This window comes from Delphinapterus leucas, chromosome 8 (genome assembly GCF_059928025.1).
Source record: "Delphinapterus leucas isolate spDelLeu-1000000601 "Yukka" chromosome 8, BTC_Dleu_Yukka2, whole genome shotgun sequence".
NCBI classification, from domain to species: domain Eukaryota; kingdom Metazoa; phylum Chordata; class Mammalia; order Artiodactyla; family Monodontidae; genus Delphinapterus; species Delphinapterus leucas.
Genome location: NC_143136.1, coordinates 86,650,956 through 86,677,247, shown reverse-complemented (window position 1 = coordinate 86,677,247; position 26,292 = coordinate 86,650,956). Strand labels below are relative to the sequence as shown.

At 36.0% G+C, this 26,292-nt stretch overlaps 1 protein-coding gene across 7 annotated transcripts in view; it reads left to right on the top strand.

Moving 5' to 3' along the window:
* The window catches only part of ARHGAP15 (Rho GTPase activating protein 15), a 623,182-nt gene that overhangs the window by 406,526 nt on the left and 190,364 nt on the right, over positions 1-26,292 (top strand). For all 7 annotated transcript variants that reach the window (XM_022569650.2, XM_022569649.2, XM_022569655.2 and 4 more), the window contains one exon: positions 22,735-22,812. In XM_022569650.2, coding sequence (XP_022425358.1) covers positions 22,735-22,812 — 78 coding nt within the window. The remainder of the gene's footprint in view (positions 1-22,734; positions 22,813-26,292) is intronic.

Below are 26,292 nucleotides of genomic sequence, written 5' to 3'. Positions count from 1 at the left end.
AACACAGCCAAAATTAATACCCTAGGAAATTAGCCTTTTGTTGTGGATGGAGGATTTAAATAATGCAACACCTCAACATGTCAAGATGCAGTACTCTAAATTATCCTTTAGTGGTGTCATTTATATGATGGGAGTTCTGGGTCTGAGAGTTTTGTCCATTATAAACCCCAATATTCAGAAGTTAATAGTTCAACCATAAAAATAATCTTGGCTGAAAGTTGGCAGGATGTTTAAGCCTGAAAGCAAGTGTTTACAAAATTTGAAGGAAAAAAATCACATGCTTTTGGAAAGCTTTCAGTTTTTTAAAAAATGGGAGTAATAGTGATAATAATACTACTAATAATAAGGCAGTTAGAGATTTTCAGATATTTGCTGCCTTGGGATTCAAAAGTGGATTTGTAGTTTTTAAATTTTTTTTTATTCTTGTTGCATAATGTGAACCAATTGATTAAAAAGTAAATTATCAACACTTTCACAAGAGTGTCACTTTATTTTTTGAATTAATCTATTCTTTATTGGTTGAACAAAAATATATACGTTATATTTTTATAGGCATTTCCCTAGAGCTTAAAAATGTATGATAATTGAGAAGCCTTAAGTTAATTCAGGAAGCTATGAATAAGACCAAAATTTTATACTCTTTTGTGGGTTTCCTAATGAATAACATTCCCTTTCTAAATGCCTAGAAAAAATTGCCTTTTCCAAAGAATTTTCACACTTTCAGATGAAGTGTGTCCAACTTAAGCATTAATCATTAATCTGTGTATACCGTAAAAGAGACGTACAGATTCCAGGAGAAATAGTTGCATTGGTCTGCATAATTGAATGTGGCATATTTTCCTCTACAGGATGTTTTAAAGTAATTTACTCATCTCCTTAATAGATTCGTGTCTTAGAGATTCTTCTGAACTCTATGAGAGGTTATCTGATAGTCTAATGGGCTGTTGAGTTAGAAATGTTTTTCCTGGGTTTAAATAATCTTTTCTTTGCTAGTTTTATTCCCTTTGCCAAATTCTATACTCTTCAAGCCACTTCTATTTTCAGTTCAGAAACAAACAAACAAACAAACAAACCAAGGGCAGGATGCTTTGAAAAGAAAAACTGACCGTGCAAAACCAAAATAAGTCTGAAATGATACTGCTGGAAGAGTTCTTGAGGTTTTAGTAGACCATAGACCCAAAATGTAAAGTCGTACTCTTTTTAAGGAAATAAGAACGCCCTGAGATGTAGGGTGAAAGCACCACTTACAGAAGGAAAGTATTTAAGACATCACCTTCAGTACATTGTGTGCTCCTTTCTATAGGGAGCATGGATTTATTTTTAACTCTTCACACAGTGCCTTGCACATGATGAATTCTCAATAAATGATGAAAGAATGGTTAAATTACATTCAACGTTGTTTCAATCTTGATTGGAAAGTTGCACTCCATTGCTACACCTGCAAATGGTTGAAACTAAAAAGATGAATGACCAGCAGTTGTTGGTTGAAGGCAGCTACAAGATGTGCAGAGAATAATGTAGCTTGCAAATCTTTCTTTTAAACATTTAAACCATTTCTGATGATATTATATTATATTCTAAATGACATCATTCTTTCCCATTGATACTCAGCTATGCTAAACATTCGAAGTTATGTTTACTTTAAGATTTTATGCTCATCAATTTTTGGAAAGCACGTTTAAGTTCAGCAGCTAATAGAACATCCATTCTCATTTCATCAGAGGAAGTCATATCCCATTAGGCATTATTTCAACACCAATAGCCTGCTGTTTTTAATTTAGTAATTGAATGGCAACTATGACTTGTAAGTGACATGTCTGAGAATGGTCAGGCATAGGCTCAGGTCCCATAACCACACAGAAAGTTGAGCACCACATCTTTTCCTTTAATTCAGACTTGGAATACCATGCTGGTGCTCCTCTGTGTTAGTTTACTTCCCTGTGAATATCTCACCTTCCTGATTTAGTGTTTCTTTTCTATGGAAATATCAGGAAATTCTTAGTTTGAAGATAGATTTTGAGTTTACAGATTCTGTCAAAGAATTTGAAATAAGAAAGATATGGTCAACGACACAGACCTATCAGTTTGAAACTAATGAACAGAGGATACCAATCCTCTACATTCTGACATGGTTTTGCTACTGGATATTGATTTCATTTTCTCCAAAATTTACTTCACAGCAGAAAAAAGTTAAACTCTGCTGACACTATCAAAAGCTCTATAAAGACTTAGAATACACCAGTGTCGTTAAAAGAGGACCATTACCTTTCTTGTTTTAAACATAATGCTCTTCATGTTATGTTTTGCACTTTTGACAGTTTGGGCTAATAACTTAACTCTTGAGTATCCCTACAGAGTGGTGAGACACCCAACAGCACTGTAATCACTGTAGTAAGTTTTCTTTACTTTTGTCTTAAAGGTGAGCAGTTGGCATGTATGTGAAATTGCATAGCATAATATTGGAGCCTATGTGTCTGGCCTAGAGTTTGACAGCATAAAAACACGCATTTCCTCTGGATTTAATTCTTGACTGACATTTCATGCTACTCATTCTCTCAGTGTGATCTCAATGCTCCTAAAGCTTCAATGATTCCTTCAATGACTTTAAAGTTCCTAAACGGGCATGACTCCTCAAGCTACTTTTTTTTTTTTTAAATAAATTTATTTATTTATTTTTGGCTGTGTTGGGTCTTCGTTTCTGTGCGAGGACTTTCACTAGTTTGGGGAAGCGGGGGCCACTCGTCATCACGGTGCGCGGGCCTCTCACTATCGCGGCCTCTCTTGTTGCGGAGCACAGGCTCAGTAGTTGTGGCTCACGGGCCCTGTTGCTCCGCGGCATGTGGGATCTTCTCAGACCAGGGCTCGAACCCGTGTCCCCTGCATTGGCAGGCAGACTCTCAACCACTGCGCCACCAGGGAAGCCCCCTCAAGCTACCTTTTTATACTCAGACCTGAGGTCCAGGAACAACCCTTTTTGAGTTTTTCCCTGGCATTCCAAATTCAGCTTTTTTAAACTGAACTTATAACTTTCCTCAACAAACCTGCTATTCCTCCTTTAGTCTTTAATTCAGTCAGTGGATTCATAACTATTTCCCCATTGCCCTAAAAAGAAATTCATTGGACATCTTAAATTCTTCTCTCTCATTAGGTACAGCATCTTTCATCAGATCTAATGATCTGTACTTTTTTTACTATCTTTTTTTTTTTTTTAAGCATTGACTAATTTAATCCTCACATCCACGGTGGCATTGGTACTTTTGTTTTTAATTAATTAATTTATTTTTGCTGTGTTGGATCTTCGTTTCTGTGTGAGGGCTTTCTCTAGTTGTGGGAAGCGGGGGCCACTCTTCATCACGGTGCACGGGCCTCTCACTATCGCGGGCTCTCTTGTGGAGCACAGGCTCAGTAGTTGTGGCTCACGGGCCCAGTTGCTCCGCTGCATGTGGGATCCTCCCAGACCAGGGCTCGAACCCGTGCCCCCTGCATTAGCAGGCAGATTCTCAACCACTGCGCCACCAGGGAAGCCCATACTATCTCTTGAAGCTGATTCTTCCTCTCACCTCCCATGGCCTTAATTGTGCTCCCATAATTTCTTTTGAGATAAACCCTCTAATTGATATCACTGCCTTTGTTCTTATTTCTTCCCAGGCCATTCTTCTCCATGCTGCCAAAATTATCCCTCTTAAATATAAATAGGATTATATTATCCCTTCTGAGAGCCTTCCCATCAGGATAAACAAAATACCATACTAGTTATTACCATAAAAAGGAGAAGCATATGACCTCTGTCTACTCTCCAGCTTTATAACCTCATAAACGGTTTCCTATGCTCCAACTACATGAAGTTTTCCAAAGGCTGATATTCCTTCCATGAACTGTTTTCTCTCCTTAAAGACCCTTTCCATACCCATTTACCTGCCAAATTCCGATTGATCCTCTTGGGCATAGCACCAGAGTCACCCTCAACAATGAATGTTCTCTGACTCATACCCTCAACCACCTCTCTGTGGTCTCTTGAACATTAGTAGCCACCCCTCTCCACAGTGTTCCAGTAAGAGCTTTGCTTCCCCAACATAGCCTTTATTGCATGCGACCATAACGGCTGGTTTCATAGCCCTTTCCCCACCTAGAATGTGAGTCCTGGAGTCTAGAGACGGTCTGGTTCATCCCTGCCTCCTCACTGCTCAGCACACTAGAGCTGGCATATGTAGGGGTTCCAGTCAAGATGGACGATTAAATGGATGAATAGATGGATATTATCCAAGATTTCTTTTCATTCATCCACCCATGCATCCATCCTTAGAGAATCAAATTCTATGCTGAGTGGCTGCTTCCCACCAGCTATCTATTTTACGTTCGGTAGTGTATATATGTCCATGCCACTCTCTCACTTCGTCCCAGGGATATCAGCTCGGTGCTTTGTGACCACCTAGAGGGGGTGGGATAGGGAGGGTGGGAGGGAGGGAGACGCAAGAGGGAGGGGATATAGGGATATATGTATACATATAGCTGATTCACTTTGTTATACAGCAGAAACTAACACACCATTGTAAAGCAATTATACTCCAATAAAGATATTAAAAAAAAATTCTGTGCTGAAGATTCACTGAACTGCTAGAAGAGATAGTGATTAAATGTCCCTTAAAACACAATGTAAAGTTACATTATCTGGAAAGGTAAAGAAGCTGCCTTAAAAGAGTTGTTTTGTTTTGTTTGGCGTTTGCATCATGGTATGATATGTGTATATATATCCACCTCAGTCTATATCCATGTTTATATCTATATGACATACCATATTAGCAATAATCTCTAATAGGATAAGACAGAACAAAAATAGAGCAATGACCCTGGTGTTCAGGACAGGTTTCCGACAAAACTGACTTGCTTATCCTTAAGAGGCAGAAACCAGTCTCTCAACAAGCAGTGTTAAATTGTTTCATAAACCTGAGAGATTCAACTAACTAAAGAGAAATTTAATGCTTTTGAGACCTACCAGTGTCATAAGAGTAGAACTATCATGTTCCTGGTTCAAAAAATTATGTTTTTTATATATAAACCTCCAGGCATTGTGCCTACTTCCCCGTAAGTTTGTGTATAATTTTTCCCATTATCACCCCCTAGGTCTCTTTCACCATCACCACTTTCCAGGCATCTACCATCCACTGAATAGCCATGTTTCTGATTATCTTTTCCCAAATGTATTAGCTTGCATTATTTAAGGCTGAATCTCATTTTATTATTTCCTGCTCGTATTTCTAAACTCCTGAAGTCCATTTGTATGATTCTTTTGTCTTCACAGATGTCCACAGTTCCTCCCAATTTAGTATCATCAGCAAATTTAATTAATGCTCTGTTTACCTTTCCTTCTAATGAAACCAGTCCCTTGTTTCATTTCATCATACAAAGTAAAAATGTATTGGCAATAAAACAGTCTGAAGAAATGTTCCCTCACTGTAGGAGGGGAAGTTAAAGATACAGCAAAGAACCATGTGGTGAGGAGTGGACAGGGCAGCAGGGCGGTGAACTAGTTTGCTGTTGCCCTAAAGCAAAACCTTCACAGCAACTACACTTTGGCAGATTGCCTGGGTTGGTGCTGGGTGGGCGGGGTGTGTGTGTGTGTGTGCGTGCGCACGTGCGCGTGTTCTGGAATGTAGCTCTATTACCCCAACTGAGGACTTTTTATGAAAGATATTTATTGATATCTGAAAAGCACGTTTAAAAGTATAAATACAAATATAAGTGTAAGCTAGTAACATTTACTCCATAGCGTAGCCACAAACCTAGATGTGAATATATGCATCTTGGTATACACAGGCTCACAATTATTTTCAGCGGGCTTTTTCTAACATTCACCACTGTCTAAGTTTTTATCTTAGTCCTTCACTTGACAAAAGCTTTAAACCCAAATTACCCATTGGGTTTAAATCAAATCCCTTATAACTAGTAGACTTATAAAATAAGGCCAGAGAATTTTTTCAGTTGTATCCCACAGGCAAATGTCAGTAAAAATATTTTAACCTCTAGAATTAATAGGCTGAAAAATTGAACTTGATCGGAGAAAGAAGCCTTACTTGCTAACTTTAAGGTAGGCAAGTTTACACGCGAAGAATTACACCATTAGTCTTTGAAGTTGTGGTTATACAGATATGGTATGATTTATGTAAGGAAAGCAAAGGTGACATTTATTAAGCACCCACTATGTGCGATACATAATGCTAGTGCTTTCCAACATGAGTCAGTACTATACATTTAAAGCTTATATTAATTACTACCTGATACTCCAAATTGTATTCCTAATTCCAGTAAATCTCTTAAACATTTGCCATGTTGTATATGAAAAGTCAGTCTTCAGAATGTGGGTGAATTAGTTTAAATCCATTGACTCCACAGGAAAAAAATCTTTCAAATTTATGCTTTGATTAGGACAGACAGATGGTAGACCAGCATCTCTATTGTTATATACAGAAGATAATGCACGTTTGCAATGTTGAAATTAAGGCTGATACATACTTTACATATAGCGCAAGGTCACCAAAGATGTCATCACCGAGGCATGGTGTTAACAAAATAGTGACTGGGAATATGGTTAAGCAGTTACAGCCTTGTATTGTTTTTGCAGTGAGAAAAATCTGATGCATGATGCATTCTTATGAGAGAATTTTCTCAGATGCCAAGACTTTACAGGCATAACTTCCATAAGCTTTAATGGGAGTTTCCTGCCAGCACCTGTTATGGTGCAGAGTTCTTACTTTTCACACACAATCCAAGACTGGCTTGGAATACTGACTTGGAAAAACTAATATAGTGAAACCTTCTTGTAATGTTTCCTCACATATAATGTTCATCATTTAATCCTTGGTCTGATATATGTATGAGCATGTTTTCCATACAAATTCTTTTCCCACAAGAAAGACTTCTTTTCACAAGCTGTTTATGAATACGAGCAGATAAAACAATTATTCTTAGCAGGTAAACTAAGGGAAAAGTTATTAAGCTAGAAATTGAATTAATGGTAGAAAGCAACTCTTCTTAACTGAAAATAGTTCTAGAACTAGATTGTAGATTCCTGAGGAACCAACAGAAACAATTAGAGTACCACGTGCAAAAAGCAATATCAGTGGCTCTAAAAGAAGATCACATGTTAAAATAATATAGTTTGGTCATATTTTCTCATATATTTAAAGACTAAAGTGTAGGGACTTTTAATATTTAAAGGGATATTGCATATTTAATCCCATGGATAAATTAGCGGGATAGAGTTTTGTGTAGAGGAGAAAGAGTTTAAAGAATTCTTAAATTTCCATATTTTGAAATTAACTGCCACAAATTCCCATTACCAAAACAAAAATAAACAAAAAGGTTATAGCACTTCTGTTTAACTAAAATTGTTGGAGATTGCACAGAAATGCTATTCTATGAACAACCTCTCTTTTGAAGGTATTTGAAATCTCCTCTTATTTACTATTTCTAACACACCTAGCATATAAGAGGGAAAACAGACCGTCATACTCAAAGTCCTGAATCATTTATTGTCATTTTCTTGTTTGACAGCATGCTGGGCGGGGGAAATGCTTTTCACTTGTCAAACATTGTCAAATATTAAATTTTTAGCTCATATTTACAGCAAGATTTTATGATTAACACTGGTAGGTAACAGAGTTAAAGTTGAAAGGAGTCTGAAACCCTGAAACCTTAAGAAGACAATTACAAACCTGTTAGTGAAATTTCTTATGGGGCAAAACATGAGTTCTGAGCAAGGATAACTCCAGGATGATGATGATGTATTTTGGGTGCTCATTTACCCCCTTCCTTCTTTTTCTTTGCTGGGTGGCTGCGTTGCTCCATACTGTTCCCTTCAGCACTGTGTCTGACCTCTAGTACCCTTCTCCTGGCCAACCTGCCTCAAGAATATCATTTATACTTCAGCCTGAAGCTCAGACACCCTTATGACTGAATATTACATTGAGTACAGTTGTTCTAAAAGGCGTCAATAAACTGGCATCAAGTGGCTTTGTCTCTTATTAGGGTATATTCAAGCACCAGAGAAGGGGTTTTGTTTTGTTTGACAAGGCAAAGAAGGGAAAAGGGAATCATATTGACACCTCCAAGAGCAGGCTATGTTCCCAAGCTTAGTACCTTCCTCCTCTCTAGGGCTTTTGCTTGTAGTACACTTTGCTCTAAACTTTGGCAAAATAAGGTCATTATTTTGTTTTTATATTCTAGCCAATGGGTTGGTAGAAATGCATTTGTTTCTGTTTATAGTAGTCTTTGTTAAGGTTTGTTTGAAAACTTGAGAGTCGGTTGGGAATCTAGGACCTCGTGAGTCCGCCATTGTTCAGTGCCATGTGATCTCCAGTTGAGGCTGAAGAGTTTTAGGCTAAGTTACTGAGAGACTTAAGGACGCGAGAGAGGAGAGGTGTCTGATGGAGCTAGTCATCTATACACAGACAGCTCCATATGCAGTGCAGGTGCAGAAGAATGATGCAGTGAGAGAAGAATGATGCCAGACTGTGTTTTCTGCAGGCCCTACCCAGAGGAGACAGGCTTGTGTACGTCATTATTCCAAGGAGATACAGAGGTCTCATAATTCCAAGGAAGAACAATGTGTCTCTTAACAACATTTCAATCTGTAGAGCAAAGCCCTATATGGATTTATCTAAGCTCAGTTTTTCTTTTTTTTTTTTGCGGTAGGCGGGCCTCTCACTGCCGTGGCCTCTCCCGTTGCGGAGCACAGGCTCCGGATGCGCAGCCTCAGCGGCCACGGCTCACGGGCCCAGCCGCTCCGTGGCATGCGGGATCCTCCCGGACCGGGGCACGAACCCGTGTCCCCTGCATTGGCAGGCGGACTCTCAACCACTGCACCACCAGGGAAGCCCCTAAGCTCAGTTTTTGAACTTCAGTTTAGAGCATTACACTCACCTAAAAGAAAAAGTGTGGTATAAGTTGTCCCAGAAGAAAGATAGATCATTTATTACACTTCCCATATATTGGAAAATTATCATGATAATAAAAATAAATCATATTTAAGAATAAATTGTATTTAGTCAAACTGAAAAACGTGCCTCTCCTCCCCCCAAATCTTTAAATACAGTAAGAACACTCCATTTTCCTATGTCCAGTGTATCTGAGAATATAAGGGTGAGCATTTGGATAATAGCAATTACCCATTTGCATTAGCTTGAACCCAACATGGTACATCCACTTCCTTTTCTTTTCTTCTCCCATTATTTATTATACTTGACACTTATCCTTCATCTCTTCCTGTTCCACATCCTCCACAAGTGAACTCTTGCTCTATTTGCCGTCCTTTTAGCTAAAGTCTGCTCTCAAGACAAGATCTAATAGATTGATCCACACTAAAGTGTACATGATTAGTGAAGTTTTATGTGAAATCCCTCCATGGGATTTAAAGACAAAGGAATAAAACTCTAATTACAGAATTTTGAACATAAGCAATACTATGTAAAAGAAATATTTTAAGATGAAATTATCTTCCCAAAAATTCTAAAAAAAATTGTAAATATAGCCTCTATAATTAATGTTAGGGCTAACCTTGGGGACCAATGAAATAAAATCTAGGTCATCAAATTGATAGTCTTTTATTTCTGTCTTCTGTAGCCCTGAAAGTCAGCTATAGTAACTGATGATGGATTTTCTAATATTATTTTCAAAGTTCAATATTGGCCAGACCTTGGTGGAATTAGGAAAATTAAGATACTCTTTACTTAAATTTAAGACAATGGAAAACATGAAATGCATTTGTAACTTGGTTTCTTACCACTTCGAAAAATCACACATGTGGAAGAGACACTCAGTAAATAGTGTGTTAATGAACATCAACATATGTAACACATCTTTGCTTAATATACCTTCTTTCCGTGACAACAGGTCAGAAAGAAGTGATAGATGCTAAATATCTAATGATAGATGTTAAATATGTGTGTGTATGTATACACACACAAATATTTCAGTAAGACTTTTGATGTAGACCCAAGTGACAAAATCATTCAGAAGCAAGAAATCTGGCTTGTATTACACTAGTGCTAATGAGTTTAAAAAGAGAACAATTGGTACTGGAATGCCTTTTTTTAAGGCAACAAGTAATGTTTTGAGCAACTAGAGTCTGTGCAATTGTTTGCTAGATAGTTAACAGTCCTCAAGTAGTCAAAAATGAAGCTGAGCAGATAGGTCTCTCTTACACCACTAAAAGAAGTCCCCCTAATCTTTCTGCTTGTAATATGATAATAGAAATTTAAAAAGCCAACCTCAGTGATAGCTCTGAGCATTTATCTATATATTCCATTTTGTAGAAGTCTTAAAATCAATGGTTTAAATTGTCTGGGTATACTTAGAGCTTCTAATTAGGGGAAATGATTGTCTTTTTATCTCTCTTCCAGTGACTTATATTTATATCTCCAAACCTGGGTGTGATTTGTCCAGTAATTTGTGAAATACTTAAATTTTGAGATTTTTACTGTGTCACCTAAAGATTTGGAATCTGATATCATGGGTCTTAAAGCATCTTTCAGCTAAATTAGAGGTATAAAATAGAACATTCAAGGACATGGTAGATTTAGGATAATCTCCCAATCTTTTTCAAATGAGCCCTTCGGAACACACACCCATATCATAAGAAAGAAATGTAATCTATGACATAATACTTTGGTAATAAAATAAATATCATAATTATCATTTGTTTGCTAAAGTTTCATATATATTATATGCCTACATATTTTACATGAAACATCTATATACACACATATGAAACTTAACAGTCTTAGGATATAGTGTGAAATTGAATATATACCATGATGGTGTTTCCTTCTAAAGTTGACCACAGAGCTTATATACCAACCTGAGTGTATTGCTTGGATGTGTCGTATATGTAAAAGTATTAGAGATTACAGGTGCCATTGTCACTGATGCATGACCAATGCATGTCACTAATGCATTGTTGCTTCAGAAGATGCTGGTGCTCTGGCTCCATTACATCTGGACTGTGTACTCTTTGTTCTTTGCTGTATTCCAAGTGCCTAGCACACTTTTGCTACATAGTAAGTGCTTAATCAATATTCGTTAAATTGCATAGACAGTTGGAGTTTACCAGCTCAAGGTCTTTCCATCTAGAATGTATTGAAATTTTTCTGTCCTTCCATTTAACCACAATCTAGCACAGGTCCATCTGCCAAATAGGGAGGATTATGCCCTAGCCCCATGTTTCTGTTTAGCAGGAGTATTAACAATACCTACTCAGTAGTTTATCCTGTATTCTCAAAAAGAAAACAATAATCTTATGTTTCTTGAGAAAAGGAAGTTCAGTCTTTTTAGTCTCATCCATTGTCATGGTTAGAAGCATATTCTTTGACTAGGAAAGAGTCTAATGACACAGAATTTCTCAGAAGTTTGGGAGAGCATTAAGAAGTTGAGAAGAACCATCTTGTCTGTGATCTAAACAGGACTTGTGGGTATTGATAGGATTAAACAGGTTTGTAGACTGTTTTGCCTTTGTGGATGGAATTCAGCTTCCCTGACCCACTCTAGAAGCAGCAGCCAGAACGGGCTCTCTCTCTCACCTGAATGCTTAGCAGAGCCAAGCCATCAAAACCCTCCAGGAAGTGGCTAGCCAAAGGGTCTGAATTAGAGGCACCTCCCCAAAGAAGATCAAAAGTTATGCTCCACCAACACAGAGACACTGAGAAATGGTTGAATGTGTTCTAAATTAAACTGCCCTGGTGGTGAGTAGAGATCTGCCAAAATCTTTCAATTAATCACTTTTACCTCAGGGCAGAGTTAGGCCTAAGAGTATTTCAATAGGTTTTTATTGGAACAGCGTTATTTCAGATATTAAACTATGTTGCACAAAGTAAAAATAATGTTATTTTTAAGTTGCTACTCTTGTTAAATAAAAGTTGGCAAGCATTCTTGGGGTCTGTATTGTGTCTGTGTATTTGTATGTGTGTGGCTTTTTCCTGTGCCATAAGCCTCATTGATTTATACAAGTGAACAGCAATGAATTAGGTGGTAAATATATTCATATAATCATTTTCATTAATAATATGTTGCACATAATAGAAGAAAAGTTTTAAGTATATAATTCTTTGCAACACAATTGAGATATTTTTTTCCTACGTCTTCAGCAATAAGTTAATTAGAATCACCTGCATTTCCTTGGATGGACACCAAATGGATTGCAAACAAAAACAGATTAAAATAGCTGCTGGAGCTCATGGCATACAGATGACAAGATTCACAAAAAGGACAACAAGGCACTGAAAATGTTCACTTTTCAAACAATTTTAGAGGAAATTTAGCTCTTGCAACCTCTCTGTAAAAGCTGCTTATAAGTGTTTTGCTGAAAGGCTAGAATGGCTTTGTTTCTGATCCCTTGATGAGTGAGAGAAATGTTTAAGAAAGATCACTTTACAGAGAGATTCAGGCTGAAATGTGATGACTGTGATTCAAGCCAAGCCAAAAATTACAGTTCAGAATGAAAGGGGAGGGGACGTGGTTTGGGAATCCATTTTCCCACATTCCTGAATCTCAATCATCCCAGCCAATGTTTTAAAAAAAAGTCCAATGGAAAACAATGAGGTCACTTTGTTTAGATGTTTAAAAAAATAGAGGTGGAGGGATTGAAAAGAATGAGAGTAAATTTATAAATTTTAGATCAATATCGATTTCAAGTATGATGGGATCAAAGTCTAGACTTCATATAACTATAATGACTTCATCACACAAGGGGCAATTTTTAAGTGTTTTCTTCTTGTTTGTGTTGGTAAGCCTTTTATTGCATATCTTTAACTTATAAGAGAGTTTGTTGGTAGAATCTTAAAAGGAAAAAAAGTATACATGGGCATAGTCTACAGATTACTCTTCCCTAGGCCTCAAGCTTTCCTTAGGAATGGCATCGTCAGGCAACTAGTTTTCTATCCATAAACCTGCGGTGGCCATCCACTCCTGTCTGGACCTCAGGTTATGCTGGCATGTTTACTTGCAAACTACCAGATGATAATGGCTGACCAAATTAGACTGTTTATTCATATGACTCCTATTTATTCTAGAGAAACACTGAGCAAGTCACAATGCCAAAAGAATGATTTATTTACATCAGCATGATCACAGCATAACATAACAATAGAACTCAAACCTACAAGAAACTCAGAGAACGATAGGAGATGAGCTAAATACAACCGCCAACTTCAGTGTCTTCCAGACACATGTGATTTTCCTTCAAGACAAGTGCTCTCACTTAATGATACTTAGAATCATTCACCAATATTTGTCTTCAAGACTAACATTTAAAAGAAAGAAACATGTAAGAGAATTTATTAAAGACTATTTCTAGGTACTTTGTTTTCCACTTTCCAGAAATCATTTCAGGTGGTTATCTTTAGTCTTATCAAATCAAAGAGATTAGGATTCCTAGTCAAATTTCACAAGCATACTCAGGCTCTCTCTGAGGTTCTTCTTACTTTGAGTTTATTTCCAATATTATTCAAGTCTTAAGATTGGTATAATTCTGTAAATTATGTTTATTTCTACCATCCTTCAGGCTCATACTCATAGGCCTCAAATTCTCAGCTAAGTTTAAACAATTACTTTCTAGCAATGTAACTCTTTACAAGAATATTTAATAATAGTGAAAAGTAAGATAGCCAGCTCTTCCCCCCCATACACAATCCCTAAGTGCTAGTGTTGTAGATCTTTTCAAGGCATAAGTGGTACAATACAGCCCAGTAGAAATGGATCAGTAACACCATTAACACTCAGGATATTTTGTGCTTTTCCTCTTCCAATTTTAAGTTTGTCTTCCCAGGCTGCTTAAGATGTTAGGACTGCACAGAAAAGTGAATATGACTTGATAAATAGGTAGGTAGGTAGGTAGGTAGATAGATAGATAGATAAAGAATTTTTTGCTAGGACCCTTAACAATTTTATTTCCTAGTGTAATAGCTTAAACAGATGGGGAGGTTGGGTGGGAAATATTTGATAATGATCCTAACCACTCAAGTGTTCAATGAAAAGTCCTTGAAGAGGAAATCAACATCCTTCCCTCTGAGCCAAGATTCTTCATTTTTGGTATCATTTTTTCCTTAGTCTCATATATTGTTTCATTTACTTTGCAACTTCAATTTTAGGATATTTAATTTAAGTCTGGAATTTGCTCCTATCTATAGAGTAGGCTACATAAACAATATATAATAATGGTTCATTTATTAGCATCACAGTTTCTAAGCAGTTTTCTCGTGGGGCGGGGGGGGGAAATACCCTTCTCTTGGTGACCTATTTAAAGTCTAACATTTTTAATTTATCAACAAATACTTGGTTCTTCCATGTGTTAAGAAAACAAAATTCTTCTTTTCCATATGAATATACTATAAAATATCTGGTAGATGAAAAACTTACTTCATTCAGAAATGAGTAACCTAAAATGCTAACAAAATCGAACAAAATGTAAAGGAAAATTGAAGAAAAGTATTTTGATATGATATTACAAAGAAAAACTTATTGCAACAATTGTCTCCATGAAACAAGAATTTATTGCAGAGAATAAGGAAGTAGGAAAAGGAAGGTAGGAAAAACATCAAAATAAGATAAAAATTAAAAAGAAAGGGCTCATGAAACAAATGGAAGAGAAAAATAAAACAATCTCACTAATAAAGGGAACACTGGAAAAAGCATTAATGACAATAGGAACTTCTGAAGACAAAGAAAAGGGCAGGAGCGAGGCAAAAAAATGAGGGGTATACTGATCCTGGACCCTGTATGAACAAATTCTGCCAACATTAGATTTGGATTCACATAATAAGTGTTTTAAATATTCATAATTTATCTCACATGGATCATTTATATCCTATAGGTTATTACTGAAAAGAAAGTTATTATATAGCAGTATCTTTACAATCCAGTGAAACTTTTGTTTTCAGCATTAAAAAGTCTCTATGAAAAACAACTCAGCCCCCCCCCATTAAGTTGGCAGACTGAAAAAACATGTCTGATTCTCCTTCCTCAAAAATATCCCAATTAAATAATAGAAAAGATATGTTGGAAAAAAAAAAAAAGTGGTGCTGCAAACAGAAAAGGTACCATCAGCAGACCAGAAATAGAAATTCCAGGAAGACAGAAAGCAGATGGGATCAAACAAGTGAAGATATTAGAGCAAAAGAAACACCATTCTCAGACACCATAATTAGGCACAGTCCTTCCCAGGGATGTCCTAGAGATTATCCAAGCTTAGAGTTAACAAATAAAAAGAGCAAAAATTGGCAAGAGGACAGTAAGTAAAGTAATGCACCAAATACTGGATCTAACGCGTGGGAGAGCTGGGTCCCTCTCCATTTACCTTGCAGCAAGGAAGTCCTCGCATGAGAATAGGTTCTGCAAGGACAAATAAGAGGATGCTGGCATCTAAGAAGGAAAGCAGTGGAGAATGAAGTATCTCAGGTCTTCTACAGCAGGCATAGAATTAGAGAACTTTGCCGAGAAGCAAAATAGTTAAAGTATTCCATATCCCAAAATCAGTCCTCCTTACTTCAGTCCTCCTTACTGAAGACCTCTAGCCTACTATCTACTCACCACCCATTGATACTGCAGGAACCCCTCACTGAGCCTAACAATTTAAGATTTAAGCCTGTTGAGGGTAAAAAGATGTGTACAAATACAGAAATACTCATGACCATCATTTATTCTAGTTAATTTTGTCTTTCATCATAGGAGTATTCTGATATTTGAACATCCATCTTAAAGAAATTCTAGATGGAGAGAAAAGAGACAGTAGAGGGAAGGGTATATAAAGCAAATAATATAAGAAAATGTTTAGATACATCTGAGTGAAATTTTACTTATACAAGTTTAAAGAGAAAATCTTTTTTTAAAAAATAATGAACGAAAAAGTAATTTACCTACAAAACATTAAGAATCAACTTGATATCTTTAGTTGCTAGAAGATAGTGGAACATTACTTTTCAAAGTTAGAAAAGTAAAAATAAAACTCAAATACTTAAATCAACAATTAAATATGAAGCAAAAGAAAACAGTCTTTTAAAAAAATTTTTTATTGAAGTATAGTTGATTTACAGTGTTGTGTTAATTTCTTCTGTACAGCAAAGTGACTCAGTTATACATATATACATATAGAGATCTATATTCTTTTTCATATTCTTTTCCATTATGGTTTGTCACAGAATACTGAATATAAATCCCTGTGCTATACAGTATGACATTGTTTTTTTATCTAAAACAGTCATTGAGATGGAAGAAGAAAATTTACCAACCACATATTTTTGTGAAAAAAAAAAAAACTAAAAAAATAAATCCAAGAAAGAATAACAGTGGAATACAAGAGAGGAGCAGTAGTTGACTCTGACCTAGAGCTGCACCATCCAAGATGGTGGTCATAAGCCACATGTGGTTGAGTTATTTAAAATAAGATAAAATAAAAATTCAGTTGTTCAGTTGCGTTAACCACATTTCAAGTGTTCAGCAGCCAGCCTCATGTGGCCGGTGACAGTTGGTCTGGACAGTTAATATATAGAACATTCCCACCATTACAGAAAGTTCTATTGGGCAGCACTTAATTTGAGGAAATGAAGGAACCTATAATAGAAGAAGACACATGAGACCTTGACTTTGGGGAGATCTTTGTGAAACAAAATTTTAATGTGGAACCCAATCACATTCGTTTTTTTAATAGTGACTAATATTAACCCATAGAGAAGTCAAAAATATTTATAAAGAATAAAATGTTCTAAACTTTGAGAAAATAAGAAATAATAACATAAAGAATAAAGTTGGAAGTTATGAGGGAGAAGAGAAGGGGAAGGAAGAGTAAATGCACTAAGTTCCTTATTTTTTTTTTTATACACAGAGGTAGTTTGATATATTAAGATATAGAAATAGACAAATGTAACTAATAATAACAAAGCATACATAGATACGTGGTAGGAACTATGGACTCTTTGTTTTTTATGATAGGGAGTGAATAAATACCAAAGTTAATAAATTAAACAGAAATGTGATACATTAACATAAAATGAGTAACAATAAAAGAACTAGAACAGAACTGTTAACAATGACTGTACTTGGACAGCAGGATGAGGTAGATACTTAGTTTTCATTGTATAATCTTGTGTGGTTTAAATTTTCATTTTTAACAAGGAAGTATATTGCCTCTATAGTAAAAAAAAAAATCCATTTAAAATGGCTATTATAAAGTCATAAGGTTTTCCTATAGAATAAAATCCTTGTTTGACAATCAGAATTGTGTCAACTATTTTCTAAGGTAGTTGTTCTTGAAGGATGAATATCTCACAAGGAATTAGTAATAATTAAATAGAGCCAGCAAAAGATACAGGATAAATACAAGCCATTGAGACAGAGTAGAAATTAAATTTAGAAAGAGTTTCCATTTATATCCTGTACTCTCAGTCACTGAACTTCAAGTGTGTGATCAGATAAGTTAGCAATATAAAGTTGGAAACACTTCACTTTAAAGGAGGAGGAAATGTGTGCCATTTGAAATGATCCAAAACCTCTCACATTGAGCTCTGAAACCAAGCAGGACCTTTAGAAGGATAGAGAAAGAAACGTGCAGCACTCTTTGGGGGCAGTCTGGGCGTTCCTGTGCTCACTTGTTCTTGCCAGAGGGAGAAGCCAGAAGACCAAAGCATTGCGAGAATGACTTTTCTTGCGGTAGCTCTGGCCTCCTAGGAATTAGGAAGTGCCATAAATCTCAGGAGAGAGACTGTGTAAAATTCCCAGCCCATATTTCAGACTCCAGAGGTTCAGATGCATTTTATTATATTCCAGAAAAACAAGCAGGCTTTTTGGGCACACCTCTCAACCAGGCTCAAACTCCACATCTTTGTGATTTGTCCATAATTTGAGCTACCAAGAATGCTACCTAATCCACAGTTTGCAGCTATTTTTAACAGACTCAACTGCATTGTTGAAAACTACCCATATTTTGGCAGATAAGTCAGTCAACTCTGGAAACAGTGCTGGTCTCTTAGATTTCTTTTTGGAAAGTGTCTAAGATTTATGGTGGGAATTACACATGACAGCTGCATTCTTTCCACTGGGTTTAGACCACCATTTGGTCTAATAACTCCTAATTGTGTGTCTATCCTAGTCTAAGCTTCTTCAGGAAAAAAAAAAAAAAGAGGTGGGGGAAGACTTTTGAAAATCCCCTACAGCAGTACCCAGTGATTTCTGTCAACAGTAAACACTATTTTGAAACTTAAGAAGGTCAGCTGATGAGGAACAAATAAAAGACATTTCGGTGAATGTGGATTTCTTTAGAGAATTTTTCATTAACATTACATTAATGCTGGTCTGATAAAAATAAATGTAAAATGTTTTAGTTTCATTGTGTTCCCAAAGTATTTTTAGCATAACAGGCAAAATTCCTGTCAGCATTTTCAGTCATGGTATTTTCTTAAAAGAAGTACCTCTTCAGTGATTTTTCTCCAAACTTCACCAAAGCACAACATGGATACCTTGAAGACATTGCCCATTTAAAAATCATAAGAGGTCTAATTATATTTCCAAAATAAGTAGTTTCCAATCCAGCAAGGATAATGTGGTCATGAAAAGGATGTCCAAATCCACCAATTTACATTGGTTTGGCTTGGCATGACTTTCAAAGTTCTTGGAGCAAAAACAGGATGGCACGTGAATCATTCTAATTTGGGTTCGATTCCCAGGACTTAGGGTTTGCCATTCTGTGAGCCATTCGGGGGAGAGCTAATCAGCTATAAGACTGTACCTATGTAATTTATAACTGCTAAAATTCACTGATGTGTTCCAGATTATTTTGCAAAATGTAATACCCTCCTTTTTAATATATACTTTGTCATTTTCACTCTATTTGTGTAATTTAAAAAGTATGATAGCAGGGGAGCATGAGCCATTCAAAGCAGGAGCCAGTAATGTCAGAGATTGTTATCCTTCATAAGATATATGGTGTTGATATCTCTATATCTAAAGGGCTTGGAAGTTCTGTCAAGTTAGATTCAAATTGCATCTAATGTGTTTTGCTTTACTCCTTCTTTCTGGTTTCTAACGTAAGCCACAAAGCAGTTTCTCTACTGTGACTTAGTTCTGCAACCACAGTGGTCACACTGGTCTGAGTTACCCTCCCTGTCTCCCTTCCCAACCCTCCCTTCTTTTATTCCAGAAGAAAATTAAGTTATTAATTTAGGATGAGGCTGCTTTGTTTGAACAGTATAGTGCTTTCCAATTGCTCATACGTAATATAACCAACCCATACTGCTCTTTCAAATGTTTTTGATTACTGAACTTAAAAAAAAAAAACCTTGTACTGAAATTTATGAAGGATCAAAGGGATACTTCCTATGTTGTAACTTTAAATTTCTGTAAGAGAAAAAGTTTTCAGATAGTAGGGAATTTCATTAATTGAAATTCAGTTTACAACTCTAGACAACACATGCATTTCAATAACATGTAAAATAATACTAGAAAAGAAACAGTTCTAGCTTCAAAATAAAAATGCACTTGATTTATGCCTACAAAGGATATGCTTATTAAAATGAGGCTTAAGTAAGGTCCTTATTTGTAATAAAAATTTGTTGGGATTCAAATAATTTTATTTACTGTTGACCTTTGATAAAGGTCCAAATAATTAGCAAAACAAAAATTAATTTAAAAAGAAATATATGGTAAATTTTCTCATTTTTTATTGTAATAGTTGTTGACATTTCATTTTTAATCATTACTTTAAATAGGGCTAATTTGATCAATTCTTTGCAAAAAACATATATTAAGGGCTTCCCTGGTGGCGCATTGTTTGAGAGTCTGCCTGCCGATGCAGGGGACACGGGTTCGTGCCACGGTCCGGGAGGGTCCCACGTGCCGCAGAGCGGCTGGGCCCGTGAGCCATGGCCGCTGAGCCTGCGCGTCCGGAACCTGTGCTCCGCGGCGGGAGAGGCCACAGTAGTGAGAGGCCCGCGTACCGCCAAAAAAAAAAAAAACCAAACAAACAAAAAAACATATATTAAGATTTCTTGTTTGAGAAAAATGTAGACCTGCATACTGCATCAATGTTTCTATTTTCCAAAATATTATTTTTTCTCAAGTTCCTTCAGAGCAACTGATAACTCGTGGAACATCATGAACGCTTTCATTTGGTGAAACTTTGTTTGACTTTGTGATGGCAAGGAAGATGACCTTATTCACCATTTGTGGTTCTGAATGACCTTTGACTATTTCCAAACCAAAAACTATCACCAAAGGCCCCAACTTGCATCAATAAACATTTTTCTATAGACAATATGGAGTTACTGGAGGTCATTTTAGAGAAGAATTTCAAAATGTTTTCCCTAAGGACTACATGTTTAGAAAAAGTACAGATACCCACAAGAGGGAGAACTTTGAAAGGGACACACTTTAATGCATAAGTTTTAAAATTTTAAAAATCTATCACATTTTTAAAATTATATAGGTTAAAGCTAAGTACCAAACACTAGCTAAATGACAAAGCAAAAAAAGAAAATAGTTGATAAATTATTAAGTTTCTGAGCACATGTGCATAAACTGAAGACCAGCATGATCTAATACTGAAACTAAAAATCAAACATTAGGAAAGTTTTAATTAAGATGATTGTCACATTTAAGTTGTCGAGAGCACATTGTACTTAAAAATGAACTGGAGTGCCCTTTGATTAATGGAGCTATTTTGTGCATCAGAAAACAACAAAAAAGAATGCATTTGATTTTTATAAATGTATGTGTCTTAGACATTTTCACCACACACTAATAGGTGTCCAGCCTCATCTCAATTCCTCACAAATTCACAGATTCATAGTTCTCAGGAAGGAACAGAGACTCACTAATTTTATTATTAGACTATTCTAGAACTACAAAACTCACACAAATTAATACATTTGTTAATAGCTATTCCATTTTATTGACATTATATGTAAGTTATTACATGGAAGAGTATAGTGAGGATGAGTACGTGGGACACAGAGGGCTTTTTTTTTGGCCGTGCCGCACGGCTTTTGGTCTTAGTTCCCCAATTAGGGATCGAACCAGGGACCTGGACAGTGAGAGCGTGGAGTCCTAACCACAGTGAAAATGCTCTGTATATGCTGTGATAATGGATACAAGTCATTATACATTTGTCCAAACCAATAGAATGTACAACACCAAGACTGAACCCTAATGTAAACTATGGACTCTAGCTGTATCAATGTTGTTTTCATCAGTTTTAACAAATGTATCACTCTGATGGGGGATGTTGATAATGGGAGAGGCTGTGCATGTGCAGGGGCAAGGGGTATGTGGGAAACCTCTGTACCTTCCCTTCAATCTTTATATAAACTTAAAATTGCTCTAAAAAATAATGTCTTAAAACTGAATGAATAATGGCTTTGATTTATGCCATTAATATCAGTATTACACATTATGTCATTCTGTCCTAACCTACTGATGATATATTTTGCACAGCAGCAGAAATGTTCCTACTATAAAGTATTGATACTTAAAAACAGAGATGGTAAAGCAATAAAGGAGCGCATTTCATGTCAGTAAAGAGATTTACAAAAATTTTATTCTGTTAGATTATGACAATAATTTCTATCAATTTATCTAGTACTATCTATTGTGAATTACAATGTTTAATGATGATACTGTACCACCTCCCTAGAGAAACTGCTGAGATACTGACCTCTACATTAACTGGTAATCTCATCCAGGCCTCCTTGAGGGTCTAGACACATCAAGGAATATGCAACCCTGACATTAAAACTATGTTATCAACATTTCTTATCAACAATAATAGTGTTTGAATAAATGTTTCTCTTTTCATTTTCCTGTTTCTTCATCTTTTTGATAACTGGGTCATGGAAATAACCTGATGATATAAATAAATGTGTGGAAAACAAGTGGTTGATTATCCAAACCAACTGCCAGGATAAGTTATTTTGAATTATAGATAACTAGTTTTAAAATAATCTGGAACTAATGTCACCATCTTGTCAAAGATTTCTTTTTATTTTTTCCCTCCATAATGGAGCACCCCATTACCTACAATACACTAGAGATTTTCAAAGTAGTTATACATCCGTAGTATAATTTTCATTCTGTAGTTTCAAATAATCAGACCAATATATGTTATGCTATAGTAATTGCAGGAAAAGAGAATGAAACAATGGAAATGGATTGGAATCCCTAGGAATAGAATAAAACACAATAGAATAAGAATAGGAAAGAGGGAAGAAAGGGAGACAGAAGAGAAGTGAGAAGGGAGTAAAGGAGAGGGAGGGAAGGAAGGAAGGGAGGGAAGGAGGGAGGGAGGGAGATTTTAAGGAAAGAAGACTTCACAAGCACTTTGGGTTATTTATCTTTCCAACAAGGGGCAATAATACATATATACATGAAGGTTCTTCTCCCTACTCCACCCCAAGTTTGATTCCTGTCTTCTTTGGGGGAATGAATCTCAACTATACTGTGAAATCCCATGCTACCTACTGCTGTTTTATGGTTCAACTACACTCAAGTTTGTTGATGATTAACTGTTACTGAACTTAATGATTAGTTTGCTTGTATTAAAATATTGAAGATTGCTTGGTGTAGGACAAAGAAATTTGTTTTCTCTGTGAGGAAGAGAGAGTTGGTGGTGATTTACTACCTTCCCATAATTATTATTACTATTTTCTTTTGCCATCTCAGTTTTTATATGAGTGAATATGAAACATGCCCTTTTGTTTTCAGGTCTAGATGTTGATGGAATATATCGAGTTAGTGGCAATCTAGCAACAATACAGAAGTTAAGATTTATTGTCAACCAAGGTAAGTGATTTCTTCAGTTCAGACCTTTTTACAAGTAGTTTCATCTCCAACAATATTTCACACTCTCTGCCTATGTATTATGAATATATACTGATAAAGGCTTTGAAGGGAGAAAGAGAAATTTGAAGAAATTAAACAATTATTACCAGAGAAGTAAAAAATAGCCAGTTTACTTGGAGGTAAATAGAATAAAGAGAGAGACTATTTTGTTGTGTGAAATAAATAACAAGTGAAATATGACAAACTAAAAATGAAGAAGAGAATAATAAAAGGAAAAAATAAACTAGCTTTGAAAAATGTTACTGGTATATAATACACAATATATGCTGATAAATGAATAAATAAATGAATGGTGGAAAATGTAAGAGTCAAGATCACAGATGTTAGAAAAATATATAATAGGTAAGTAAAAGAATTAAAAATTAGGAAATACAAATATCATCAAAGGATTACAAACTAAAACAACTATGAAGTACTACTACAAGCCTATTAAAATGGCTAAAATTTAAAACACTGACAACACCAAATGCTGACAAGGATGTGGAGCAACAGGAACTCTCATTCATGCTGGTAGAAATGGAAAATAGTACAGCTAGTTCGGAAAATAGCTTAGCAGTTTCTTATGAAAATAACCATATTCTTACCTTATTACCCAGCAGTTGTGCTCCTTGGTATTTACACAAATGAGTTCAAAACTTATGTCCACACAAAAAACTGCACACAGTATTTCCAGCAGCTTTATTCGTAATTGGTAAAATTTGAAAGCAACCAAGATATCCTTCAATAGGTGACTGGACAAACAAACCATAAATATCCATAAAATGGAATATTATTCAATGATAAAATGAAATGAGCTATCAAGTGATGAAAAGAATTCAAGGAAACTTAAATGCATATTGCTATGTGAAAGAAGCCAGTCTGAAAATGCTATATACTCTGTTGTCTCAACTATATGACGTTTTTGAAAAGGCAAAACTATGGAGATAGTAGAAAGATCAGTGATAGCAAAGGATTTGAGGGGAGAGGGGGAAGAATAAGCACAGGGGATTTTTAGGGCCATGAAACTATTCTGTTTGATACTGTAATAGTGGATACATGCCATTATATATGTCATTATACATTTGTCAAAATCTATATAATATACAACACTAAGAGTGAACCTTAATGTGAACTATGGACTTTAGTTAATAAAAACTTATAAATATTGGCTCATCAATTGTAACAAATGTACTACACTAATGCAAGATGTTACTAATAGGGGAAATTTGGGGGGAGTGGTCAGTCATAAGAGGGAGTATGTCGGAATTCTGTATTTTCTATTTTTCTGTAAACCTAAAACTTCTCTAAAAAAGACAGTGAATTTTTAAAATAAAAATTAGGAAATGTTGAAAGAAAAACAGACTAAAACATCTTGAGATGGTGTTACAGACAGCTCACAGGTTTAGAATTAGACACATGGAGTAAAACCCAGACACTGTCTCCTTGTGTCCTTGGCATCTTATTTAACTCCCTTATGCTCTGTTTCTTATCAGTAAAAACAGGATGGAAGTGCCTTGGAAATATTTTTGAGAATGAAATGAGATAGTGTGTAGTATTCCCTTAGTAATGTAACAGACTCATGGTAGTTGTTCAGTACATCTAAGATTCCCTTTCACTTAAAAAGTCAATGATAAAAAAAAAAAAAAGTCAATGATGTCTCATTACCTTCAGGAGAATTTACACAAAGTCTACATAATCTGGCTTCCCAGCTACTTCTAGCTGACTGCAGGTCCTTGAATTTCCTTCATGATACATTCCTAACTGTACTTCCTTATATACATACTGTTGTATTTCTTAATGCCTTTGCATAGTCTCTTCCATCTACTTTCAATATTCTCCTATATTTTCCTTCCCATCCCACATACAAAAGCTTCCTGCCTGGTTAGATTTCTCCTTATTCTTCAAGGCCCAGATTATAAATAATTTTCTCCAGGGAGCCTGCAACGTCCCTCAGTCAGATTCCTTCTCTGTGTGCCCATTACGCTGGGTAGTTAAATTTGCATTCGTACAGGCACATCTAACTTCTAAAATTCCATCTATTATAAGACCCAGAGATTTAATGCCATCTTTTAAAGAGAATTTTATCAAATGTATTCAGTGATTATATTTCACAAACATTAAAATTTGAAAGTCTTGGAATAAAAAAAGAGGATATTGGTTGAAATATGTGTCTCTTCCATAAATCTCTATACACCTACAAAGGTAGGATTTAAATTAGCCTTATATCTTCCCTCACTCACCACCAGTAGCTCTGGAGCCTCCATACAGGGAGCTCTTAATATCTGTTGTATAGTGTGTGTGTGTGTGTGTGTGTGTGTGTGTGTGTGTTGCAAATAGTAGAAGTATTAATACAGAGAATCATTAACCTCTCCAGCAGTTCAGCTTGGGTTGAACCATACTTTTAAGTGTTAACTGCAGTGCTTTTGGCCAGTGGCCACACGATTCTTATTTCTGAACATCTCTGTAACCTAGAATCTGTTTGCTCACTAATGTGCACCGTTGTCTTTCAGAATTACTGTCCCTCCTGGGCAAAAAACAGAACTAAACATTACCTTATGTATTCATGTTGGCCATTGGCCTGAACCAAAGTACCCCACTGTGGATAAAAATTGGATAAAATACCCCAGCTTTTTATAACCATTCCTGTTTATAACCAGCTAAAATCATTCTTGTAATATATTTCATGCTGAAACCATATCCTGATTGGGATTCTAGACAGGTGGGCAACACATTTCTTCTACAAAGAAGAAATCTCAAAACAGAAGCCATGCTAGAAACAAACACTAGTTGCATTTCCTGCCTTTAAAAACAATTATGCTCAGCAGTCTGAAAAGGCAGAAAAAAAAATCTGCAGTGAGAATATGAAATCTGTCCATCTCATCTTTTGCAATCCAAACTTCAGCATCCTCTGGGGCTGTGTAACTGCTCATGTTTCCATGAGAGTTGACAATGTAAAGCTGGACAGAGGCCTGAGTTGGTATCTGGTAGCACAGAATTGTCAGTAAACTGTCTCCCTGGTTTATACCACTGTCAGAATGCAACACACTCAACACAAATTATGCTATATTAGAACCTTTGATACTAGTATGTTGTCCAAGCTGTGTTGTGGAGTTGTTTTGAATTAGATGATAAAAGATATGCGTATACCATCCTCTCTCAAATTTTGCTAATCAGATTATCCCGTGAATGAAATTTTCAGGAGAGGACCTGTAGCATTTGTTCTAACACCATACCTTCCCCTCCATCTGCATGCTGGTTGCTGACAGCAGAGCTGATATGGGAGAGAATCAGTGCTGGATACAAAGAGACTGAGTGTGTACATTGTGGTCTCCCCTCTGTGTGTGTATGTGTGTGTGTGAGTGTGTGCAATGAAGTGGCAGTGCAGTGATAATTCCTTGAAAAGCATAAAGGAATATGTGAATGCAATGCATTGTATTCAGA